At 40.8% G+C, this 12,015-nt stretch overlaps 1 protein-coding gene across 1 annotated transcript in view; it reads left to right on the forward strand.

Moving 5' to 3' along the window:
• The window catches only part of lancl2 (LanC lantibiotic synthetase component C-like 2 (bacterial)), a 57,155-nt gene extending 46,049 nt beyond the window's left edge, over positions 1 to 11,106 (forward strand). Inside the window, exon 9 of the mRNA XM_080209490.1 lies at positions 9,419 to 11,106. Within this exon, the coding sequence (XP_080065616.1) occupies positions 9,419 to 9,495 (77 nt within the window). The 3' untranslated portion in view covers positions 9,496 to 11,106. The remainder of the gene's footprint in view (positions 1 to 9,418) is intronic.
• The last annotated feature ends 909 nt before the right edge of the window (positions 11,107 to 12,015 follow it).

Genomic DNA, 12,015 nt, shown 5'->3' on the forward strand with positions numbered 1-12,015 from the left:
TGACGTTTTCTAATCCAAGATTTTTTTCCCACTAGAGTTAACTAATATTCAAAGGACACCATTTCCTGTTTTCTTAAAATCATTGTTTAAAACAACTACAATTCCCTTCTAAAACTTATGAACTGAACAGTTTTGTAGTGAGGAATTGCATATTCTGATCACTTCCAAGAAATTATTTTTAACTTATGGAAATTTCAGCAAACAGTGGAACATTCCAGCGTTATTACTTTTATTATAACCTAAGGGTCGAACAGTAATCAGTTCACATAACCTGTCTTGTCAATTTTTTATAATTGTGACAGCCTGAATAAAGCCCTATTCATTCATGCAGTCAAGGCCAACAAAATTCATGTTATCTTTCTAAACAGCTTGGGAAGTCAGCATTTTACAATTCTCATAACTTAATACTATTCTAAAAGCAACTGTTAAGCATTTATAATTTTAAAAATTATAAACATTTGTATTGATTATATTATCATTCTTACTAATACATATATTGATTAATTGCTTATTCTCTAATTATTTCACACTTGAGGCTGTCTATTTAATGATGTGGTTGGTTTCCAATAATGCAATAACTGGTTTTAGTTCTTGAAATATCTTTATAGTGTAAGCACAAAATAACTTCTGACCACGTTAAGTTTATTATGCTCAATAACATTGGCTCAGACTACAAAATGATTGTCGCACTAAAGTTTTGGTTCAGATTTATTGCACTCAGATTTAATTCTTCAAATTTCATAACTCCATATTGAATGGCACTTGGAAGAAGCACCAATGGTAACAATGTACTTTAAGTAGTGAATTTAATGTTCATCACAAGGAGTGTCTTGACAGCACCGTGACAGTCAGGGCTGTTGGATTGAGAGAAAGGAGGTAGTGAGAGAACTAACACAAGGGGAAAGCCTACTTGACTTTCACCATGCCAACCTATCAGTTGTAGATGCATCTATTCGTGGCAATATTGGTAGGAGTGACCATCAGTTGGTCCTTGTGGAGGTACAGCCCCTATCTTCTCACTGAAGGTACCCTCTATAGTGTGGCACCAACACCACATTAGAGAGATGCAGAACAGATCCAGTAGCTCAAAACTGGACTTTCTTGAAACACTCAGCAGCAATAGAATTGTATTCCACCTCCATGACCCATGCTGACTTTATCATTATCATCAAGCTTTTGTTTATTGAAGATTCCAGGAACAGCATCAGGCATAGCTAAAAATGAGATAATCTGAAGATACAACATATAATTATGTACATTTTAAACAGTGAAAGAAACCTGCTATGGACAGAGCAAAACAATCCCACAACCAGTGGATCAGATCTAAGCTCTGCAGTCCTACCATATCCAGTCGTGAATGTTGGTGGACAATTAAACAACAAAACAGATACTCCACAAATATTCCTATCTTCAATGATCGTGAAGTCCAGCATTAATGCAAAAGACAAGACTGAAACATTGCAAATATCTATAGCCAGAAATGCCAAGCAGATGGTTCACCTCAGTCTCTTCCTAAGGTAATAAAAACAGAAAATGCTGGAAAGATTCAGGTCTGGCGGTATCTGTGGAGAGAAAAACAAGAGTTAATGTTTTGGGTCTATATGATTCAGTCTTCAGTGAATTCAATCACTCCATGTGCAATCACAATGGTTGCAGCAAGGGCTATGTGCTCTGATAACAATGGCTGAAGTGCTGAAGATTGGTACTCCAGAACTAGCAATACCTCTACTAGTACAGCTATAATATTGACATCAAGCCAACTTAAGTGAAAAATTGAATAGATATGTCCTATCCACAAAGCAAGACAATTCAACCTGATCAATTTATGCCCCTTCCCCCTACTTTCAATCATTAGCAAAGTTATGGGAGGTACCATAAACAATGATCTTCCACCCTCAAATGGTCACAGTGAGAATATTTTCTAATTGCAGTGTTCTGTACTGCTTGCAATGCCTCAGGTATTGAATCCATAAAGACATACCCACACACAGCAAGTTCTAGGAAGTAGAACATAAAAAAACTACAGCACAAACAGGCCCTTCAGCCCACAAATTGTGCCGAACATATCCCTACCTACTAGGCTTACCTATAACCCTCTATCTTACTAAGTCCCATGTACTCATCCAAAAGTCTCTAAAAGACCCTATCGAATCTGCCTCCACCACCACTGCTGACAGCCGATTCCATGCACCTACCACCCTCTGAGTGAAAAACTTACCTCTGACCTCTCCTCTGTACCTACTCCCCAGCACCCTAAACCTGTGTCCTCATCTGGCAGCCATTTCAGCCCTGTGAAAAAGCCCCTGAGAATCCACTTGATCAATACCTCTCAACATCTTATACCCTGCTATCAGGTCACCTCTCATCCTTCATGTTCCTATGGAGAAAAGACTGAGCTCTCTCAACCTATCCTCATAAGGCATGCCACCTAATCCAGGCAAGCTCCTTGTAAATGTCCTCTGCACCCTTTCAATGGCTTCCACATCCTTCCTGTAATGAGGTGACCAGAACTGAGCACAGTACTCCAAGTGGGATCTGACCAGGGTCTTATATAGCTGCAGCATTATCCCCCGACTCCTAAACTCAGTTCCTCGATTGATGAAGGCCAGTACACCATATGCCTTCTTAACCACATCCTCCACCTGCAAAGCCGATTTGAGAGTCCTATGAACCCGGACGCCAAGATCCTTCTGATCTTCCACACTGCTAAGAGTCTTACCCTTAATATTATATTCTGTCACCCCATTTCACCTGTCAAAAAGTCACATCTTCAAAAAACTCAACCAGGCTCGTAAGGCACAATCTGCCTTTGACAAAGCCATGCTATTTTTGATCAGACTATACCTCTCCATACTTCATACTTGTCCAGGTTGAAGTCCATCTGCCACTTCTCCGCCCAGTCTTGCATCCTATCTATGTCTCGTTGCAACTTCTGACATCCCTCCAAACTATCAACAACACCTCCCAACCTTTGTGTCATCAGCAAACTTACCAACCCATCCCTCCACTTCCTCATGTAGGTCATTTATAAAAATCACAAAGAGCAAGAGTCCCAGAACAGATCCCTGGAGCACTCCACTGGTGACCGATCTCTGTACAGAAAAAGACCCATCTACAATTACTCTTTGCTGCCTTTGGGAAAGCCAGTTCTGGATCCACAAAGCAATGTCCCCTTGGATCCCATGCCCCCTCACTTTTTCAATAAGCCTTGCAAGGGGGACCTTATCAAATGCCTTGCTGAAGTCCATCTAAACTACATCTACTGCTCGTCCTTCGTCAATGTGTTTAGTCACATCTTCACAAAAACTCAACCAGGTTCGTAAGGTACGATCTGCCTTTGACAAAGCTGTGCTATTTTTGATCAGACTACACCTCTCCAAATGTTCATAAATCCTGTCTCTCAGGATCTTCTCCATCAACTTACCAACCACTGAAGTGAGACTCACCAGTCGATAATTTCCTGGGCTATCTCTATTCCCTTTCTTGAATAGAGGAACCACATCCGCAATCCTCCGTAACCTCTCCTGTCTCCATTGATGACGCAAAGATCATTGCCAGAGGCTCTGCAATCTCTTCTCTTGCCTCCCACAGTAACCTGGGGTACATCCCATCTGGTTCTGGCGACTTATCTAACTTGCAGCTTTTCAAAAGCTGCAACACATCCTCTTTCTTAATGTCAACATACTTGAGCTTTTCAGTCCGCCGCAAGCCTGCACTACAACCACCAAGATCCTTTTCCACTGTGAATACTGAAGTTAAGTATTCATTGGGCACCTCTGATATTTCTACCAGTTCTATACAAATTTCCCACTTTCACATTTGATAGGTCCTGTTTCTTCACATCTCATCCTTTTGCTCTTCGCATACTTGTGGAATGCCTTGGGGTTTTCCTTAAGCCTACCTGCCAAAGCCTTCTCATGAACCCTTCTGGCTGTCCTTATTTCCTCCTTAAGCTCCTTTCTACAAGTTGTATACTCCTCTAGATCCCTAACATTACCTAGCTCCCTGAACTTTTTGTACGCTTTTCTTTTCTTTTTGACTAGATTCTTATAACTTTCTTGCACCACGGTTCCTGTAACCTACCAAAACTTCCCTGTCTCATCGAAACGTTGTCGTGCAGAACTCCGGACAAACGTTCCTTGAAAATCTGCTACGTTACTTCTGTACGTTTTCCCCAAGAAAACCTTCCAATTTGTGCCTCTAATTTCCTGCCTGATGGCTTCATAATTCCCCTTACACCAGATAAACACTTCCCTAGCTTGTCTGGTCCTATCTCTCTCCAATGCTAGTGTAAAGGAGATAGAGTTATGATCCCTATCCCCAAAATGCTCTCCCACTGAGAGATAAGTACAGCCTTTCCTCTTGTAGGCTTATCCACATACTGTGTCAGGAAACCCTCCTGAATACACCTAACAAACTCCTCCCCATCTAAACCCCTTACCCTAGGGAGATTCCAATTGATATTTGGGAAATTAAAGTCTCCGATCACGACAACTGTGTTACTGTTACATCTCTGCAGGATTTGTTTCCCTATCTGTTCCTCAATATCTGTTACTATTGGGCAGCCTATAGAAAACACCCAGTAAAGTTATTGACCCCTTTCTGTTCCAAACTTCCACCCACAGAGACTCCATATACAGTCCATCCACAGCATCCATCTTTTCTACAGTCCTGACACTATCTCTGATCAACAGTGCCACTCCCCCACCTCTTTTGGTTCCCTCCCTGTCCCTCCTGAAACATCTGAAACCTGGCACTTGAAGTATCCAGTCCTGCCCCTGAGTCATCCAAGTCTCTGTAATGGCCACCACATCACATTTCCAAGCTCATCCACTTTGTTCATAACACTCCGAGCATTAAAATAGACACATCTCAACCCTTCGGCCTGAGCAATCCCCTTTTCCATCACCTGCCTATCCTCCCTCTCACACTGTCGACAATCTCTATTTGCGAGCTAACCTCCTCTCTCCCAGTCACTTCATTTTGATTCCCTCCCCCCAACCATTCTAGTTTAAAATCTCCCCAGTAGCCTTAGCAAACCTTCCCACCAGGATATTAGTCCCCCTGGGATTCAAGTGCAACCTGTCCTTTTTGTACAGGTCACACCTGCACCTAAAGAGGTCCCAATGACCCAGGAACCTGAATCCCTGCCCCCTGCTCCAATCCGTCAGCCACGCATTTATCCTCCACCTCATTCCATTCCTGCTCTCACTTTCTTGTGGCACAGGCAGCAATCCTGAGATTACTACCTTTGCGTTTCTCCTTAACTCTCTACCTAACTCCCTATATTCATGACCCCTTCAGGCTTGTAGAGAGTACAGTCACATGAAACAAATGTCAACCAATGATCATTTCTAATGAGCAAATTTAGCCCCTCCATTTACAGTCAATGGTATTGCCATCACTGACTATCCCCACTACCAACATCCTAGGGAGTCAACACTGACCAGAAACATAACTGGGCCAGCCATATGAAGACTGGCTACAAGAGCAGGTCAGAAGCTGGTCATTCTGACGCAAATAACTCACTCACTGCTTTTTTTCAAAGCCTTTCCATCATCTAGAAGGCACAAGTCACAAGTTTAAAATGTGATGGAACATCCTATTTGCAAGTGCCGCTCTGATCACACTCAAAGTTAAACATCATCCAGGACAAAACATCCTGCATCATTGGCACATTATTCATCATCTTAAACATTTACTCCTTCCCTCACTGGCACGGTGAGATTGCAGTGCGTACTATCTACAAGATACACTGCAACAACTTGCCACGGCTTCTTCCAAAACCTTTACTTAGAAGGATAAGATGGCAGGTTCATGAGAATGTCATCATCTGCCTGTTCCCTTCCATCCTCTCTTGGAAATGTATCACAGTTTCTTCATTTTAGTTGGATTAAATTCCCAGATCATCATACTTAACAGCACTGGCAGTTTCCATCTGACAGCCTGTAAACTGGTGTAGGCTAGCAGACCAGAAGCAAGAGTGGAGAAACCTTTTGTGGAGGCAGGCGAAACCATCGCTGGAATTCTACCACCCTGTCCGCTACAGGAACCAGCAGATGAGGAGCGGACAATGGGGAAAGCCCGTTGATGTCAGGCGGGATTTTTTCGATCTCTAGTCGAGCAAGGCCATAAAATCCTACCTCATATCTTCACTGAACCAAGAAGAAATGGCCCCCAGAATAACTCCTCAATCATATACAGTATGGTAACCATAAGCTGGCCTTTACTTATCTATTGAATTGGATGTTGTTTGGGACGATGGAAGTCTTAAAGTTCAGATCTTGTAAATATACTTTGGATCAAAAAAAGATAATTTCTACGTAACCTATATGGGTGCGTTTAGTGGCCCCTATACGTAACTATCTTGGATACATAAGAACATAAGAAATAGGAGCAGGAGTAGGCCATCTAGCCCTTTGAGCCTGCCCCGCCATTCAATAAGATCATGGCTGATCTGAAGTGGCTCAGTCCCACTTTCCCGTTTTCTCCCCATAACCCTTAATCCCCTTGCCTACCAAAAACCTATCTACCCGCGTCTTAAATATATTTAGCGAGGTAGCCTCCACCACTTCAACGGGCAGAGAATTCCAGAGATTCACCACCCTTTGAGTGAAGAAGTTCCTCCTCAACTCTGTTCTAAACTACCCCCCCCGCCCTTATCTTGAGGCTGTGCCCTCTAGTCCTGCTGTCCTTTCTGAGCGGGAAGAACCTCTCCACCTCTGCCCTATCCATCCCTTTCATCATCTTATACGTCTCAATGAGATCCCCCCTCATCCTTCTAAACTCTAACGAGTACAAGCCCAGTCTATTCAGCCTCTCCTCATAGCTCAACCCCCTCAACTCCGGTATCAGCCTAGTGAACCTCCTCTGCACTCCCTCCAAGGCCAAAATATCCTTGCACAAGTGCGGCGACCAAAACTGCACGCAGTACTCCAGCTGTGGCCTCACCAGTGCCCTGTACAGTCGCAGCAAGACCTCCCTACTTTTATATTCAATCCCCCTTGCTATGAAGGCCAGCATCCCATTTGCCTTCCTGACCACCTGCTGCACCTGTAGGCTGGGTTTTTGCGACTCATGCACAAGGACCCCCAGGTCCCTCTGCACCGTAGCATGCTGCAGCTTTTCGCCCTGTAAGTAGTAGTCCTTCCTACTATTATTCCTACCAAATCATAGTCCTGTTCATCATAGTCCTGTTCATATATATCCTTTTATCGTAATAAATAGTCTTTAAACATTATATTAATACTGGGCTGGCTACTGTTCTCACTGTATTTTGTATATGACTCCTCATACCATTTCTATAAACTAAAATTATACACCAGCATGAATCAGTTTTCCAGGTTGGGTCACCCTTGCAGATAACATCAGCTAGGTTGTGATGATATATAAATACATGCATGTAGCAACAGCCATTGGGAACGATTAGGTGTTATGTTCATCCCTCCTACCCCAATTTATGTCTTGTGGTGGAATTATTTCCCTTTTCTACCTCTTCAAACATTGAAATTGCTCAATACAGCAGCAAATTATAGAAATTTCAGAGAAGGTAGCCATTTCACTCATCACTTGAGAACTGTTGCTAATTCAAGCTAATTACTATAGTCCTATTTTGTAATTTTAATACTTTCGATGAATGAAATTGCATGTGAATTTCTCAAGATCTTGGCTCAGAGCCTCTCAAGTTTTGTTATTGCGTTTGAGCACGTCACTTGGCAGACCCAAAATCTTAAAATGAGTTGGATAAGTACTTGGTTATTAAAGGGGCAGTGGGCAGAATACAGATTAAGACTATTTGGAAACTGGTATCGCTACAGATGGGAATGTTGTGTTTGAATACTCTGGATTGTGTTAGATGAATATCCACTTGATTAGGAGTGGTCAGCATGGCTTTGTCAGAGGGGAGGTCATGTCTAACAAATTTGAATTTTTTGAGGTGACCAGATGTGTGTATGAGAGTAGTGCAATTGATGTAGTTTATATGGATTTCAGCAAAGCCTTTGACAAGGTCCCAGGTGGAAGACTGATAAAGATGACATGCACATGGGGTACAGGATAATTTGACAAAGTGGACTCAAAATCGGCTCAGTTGTAGGATCAGAGGGTGAGAACAGAAGGCTGCTTTAGTGACCAGAAGCCAGTGTTCAGTGGCATACCAGTGGATGTGTGCTGGGTCCGCTATTATTATCATTTATATAAACAATATAGATAACTGTAGGGGGTAGGTTAGTAAGTTTGCGGATAACACAAAGATTGGCTGGATGGTTAACAGTGAGGCTGAGCATCTTGGGCTACGATAAGACATAGATGGCATGGTCAAATGGGCTGATAAATGGCAGATGGAATTTAACCCTGAAAAATGTGAGGTGATCCACTTTGGAAGGAATGATTTGACAAGATGTATTCGGTGAATGGCATGACACTATGAAGCTCTGTGAAACAAAGGGACCTGGGCGTGTTTGTTCACAGATCCCTTGAGATGGGAGGGCATGTTAGGATAGTAAAAAGACACATAGGCATTCATAAGCACCAAGACACATAGTGAAAAAGACACTTTCTATATCATTTGAAGTTTAGATTATAAAAGCAAAAAAGTCATGTTGGAGTTGTATAGAACTTTGAGGCCACAGCTAGAGTAACGTGTGCAGTTCTGGTCGCCACGTTATAGGAAGGATATGATTGCTCTGGAGTTGGTGCAGAGGAGATTCACCAGAATGCTGCCTAAGATGGAACATTTAAGTTATGAAGAGAGATTGGACAGGCTTGGGTTGTTTTTGTTGGAACAGAAAAGAGCTGAGGGGCAACCTGATTGAGAGGCATGGACAGAGTGGATAAAGAGCAACTGTTCTCCTTAGTTGAAGGGTCAGTCACAAAGGGACTGTGTTCAAAGTGATGGGCAGGAGGGGGTGTGGGGAGTTGGGAAGGGGTTGTGAGGAAAGCTTTTTACTCAAAGGATGGTGGTGATTTGGAAGGGTGGTGGAGGTAGGTTGCCTCTCATCCTTTTTAAAAAAAAAAATTACCTGGCTGAGAACTTGGCATGTCATAACATTCACGGCTATGGGCCAAGTGTTGGTAAATGGGATTAGATGGAAGGTCAGGTATTCCTCATGTGTCGGTGCAGATTCAATGGGCCAGAGGACGACTTCTGCACTGTATGATTCTATGAATGTTCTGTAATTTTTTTTGCTGAATTATACTCATTTTGCGCATGCTTGATATTTAATGACCTTGCCATGTACAGAGATGCTACATAAACCATAATCAATTAAAACAGGCAGCATTTTTATTGCTATACATTCAGAAAAAGAATGCTTCATATTTTGCTAATTGCCATTTTAAAGCATATTTTCTGTTTTATCTTGTGTAAATAAAATATTAATTATGCATTGTATTGTCTATCCTGCCTTGACCTCCGCAGGGATGGCTGGAGCTATTCATTTCTTGTCGGACATGCTGAACCCAGAGACATCTCGATTTCCAGCCTTGGAACTCTGAAGTACAACAATATTATGCTGGAAGAAGATTGAATGATTTTGTATCTGATTTAGGAGGACTTCTTTTCAGTGGAGAGCGGGACATATTAGTGCCTCCTTTATGAATACACAGGCCAAAACCACCACTATCTCAAGAACCAAGACATTGGAGGCAACATAAGTTCTGAATAACTTCTTTGTCTTAACATTAGTGTGGCACTTCAGTTCATCAGTTTAATATGTCCTTACTTCGGGGTTTGATTGTATGCACGCTTAAAATCTGTTGTCAGTGGCTGTCTTTGTTCTTGTTTATATGCAATCCATCTTGTTTGCAAAGTTTCCATTATAGTGGTTATGTCCTTTTGTGCATGTGAAGAAGCTCATAAACTGGTGATTATTGATTTCCTGGTACCAATTTACTTTTGATTTGTGCTTGGATGTACCTGTAAAACTAGGCTCATAAAATTGTTCAATTAGTCAGGGTTGTTGGTCATATTGCAGACTTGCAAAAAAAACGTTAGCATCAAGATTAAACATAGTTTACCTTTGCTAAATCTCTCAAATGATTTATGTCGAGGGAAAATAATCCTACACACTAGCTTTGTGTAACAGTAATTTTGATCCCTTGCTCATTTTCTGTTGTTTCTCTCTTGCTTTCTTTATTTTGTTGAATTACAGTAGGTGTTACATGATTATAACAGTTGGTTCAATACTTTTTATAAGGATTGGAAAAGAGCAGATATTACAGAAATGAGGAAGGGTTTTTTGGACAAGAACTATCCTTTCCAGAATTTCAAGCTTTTTTTGTGAAATCGGTAAACTAAGCTTGTTTACCTATAGCAATTGTTTTGCTAGAGGAAAATAATATACTGAAATTTATTAATGTTAGTGAATTGATGTTGAAGAGAAAGTAAAATGTTAAGATAGCCAACCTTTTAAACATGAGTGCCAATTCTGTCCATGTAACTAAAACAAAATTAGTTTATTCCTTCACCATAAAATGCCAAATGTGTAAAGTAATATTGTGAAATAGAGGTTCAAATTTTCAGTCTTTTTGATGTGATCTTTTCAGTCTCTTTTTAAAAATAGTGACATATGAACTGATCAGCTCAGTCATTAGTGTAGCTATATTATAGTAGATTATCATTGCTACTGTCCTTACTGTAAACCAAGCTGAACCTTCTATGACGTTTGCTGTCATTTGATTTTTTTTTTAATGGTAGTGCTAATTTTATATGCAGGTTTTTGAGTAGCATAAGCTGCAAGAGTGTTGTATTTGTTTATTTTTCCTTCTGCTGTTCCAATACTGCTTCATTTGTTGATTTATTGGAGATGCACCCAAGATGAAAGATGGTAATGGTTGACAGGCATGTTGTGATCTGGCCACTATCGTAACTGAATTGCTCTATATAGACTGTTAAAATTCACATTTTCCTCAATCCATGCTTTTGTAATAGGCAAAAGTGAAAGAGGGTGTATTTCCAATGTGAGACATTTCTGACGAGAAGTCTGTTCAGCTGATGACTCACTTGCTGTGTATTTGCAGCACTTTGTTTTTCCATCTGTATTGATTATTCCATGTAAATGGTTCTTATATCTTTCAGACAAAGCAATAAAAGTGTAGAAAAAGTAACAGCAGAGGGTTATGGGTGAGTACTTCCTTAAAAAAAGTTAGGGAAGTTGTAGCTTTCAAGGGATGAAAAGTTTGAGTAATTCTGTTCAAAGTACCCTTTCATATCATATTCTTATTTCATAGTTTTATTAAATTAGTAAATTGTTACTCCCATAACATCTCACCCAGGCGAAGTACCCTTGCTGCACGACACTTGTATTTCTGATGGAGTTATGGCCGTGCATGCAAAATACCTACCATCCACTGATTTCCTTTCCTTTTTAAGTGAAGTTGAGAAGGGGATAAACAATGAAGATCTTTAGATCTTTGAATGGAGTTTCTTTGGAGATTATCATTAGAATAGCAAAATGCGAGACAATTGAATGTCACTGCTACTGCTTATTGAAGCCTGGTTAATGTCCCCAAAGGCTATGTTCAACAAACTGTTAAAAAGCTTCCATATTTAGCATACCATATTCCATAAGGATTGTGTATAGTATATGAATGTTTGTTCTGACTTTCAATTTACAGGTACTTCCAATTTAAATACACATAAACTACTAAAGAACAAATTGCTTCTTAATCAGCTGAAACAATGGGACTTACTTCCCCACTTTTTTTTCTCACTATATGAAGAATTGGCTGTTGTGATCATAGAATCTACAGTGCAGAAGGAAGCCATTTGGCCCATCGAGCCTGTACCGATGACAATCCCAACCAGGTCCTATCCCTGTAACCTCATATGTACCCTCCTAATCCCCTGACACTAAGGGACAATTTAGCATGGCCAATGTTAGCAATTTTGTCATCAGAGACCCACAGTAACTGATGTAGAAAATGGGGTTTATAAATTTCATGATTTATGTTAGCTGACACTGTTAAGTTACTGTTCCCCTCTACCTTTAAATCTACGTCATCACCTTCTTACAA

The sequence above is a fragment of the Carcharhinus amblyrhynchos genome, chromosome 2, assembly GCF_965287045.1.
Source record: "Carcharhinus amblyrhynchos chromosome 2, sCarAmb.v2.hapA, whole genome shotgun sequence".
NCBI lineage: Eukaryota > Metazoa > Chordata > Chondrichthyes > Carcharhiniformes > Carcharhinidae > Carcharhinus > Carcharhinus amblyrhynchos.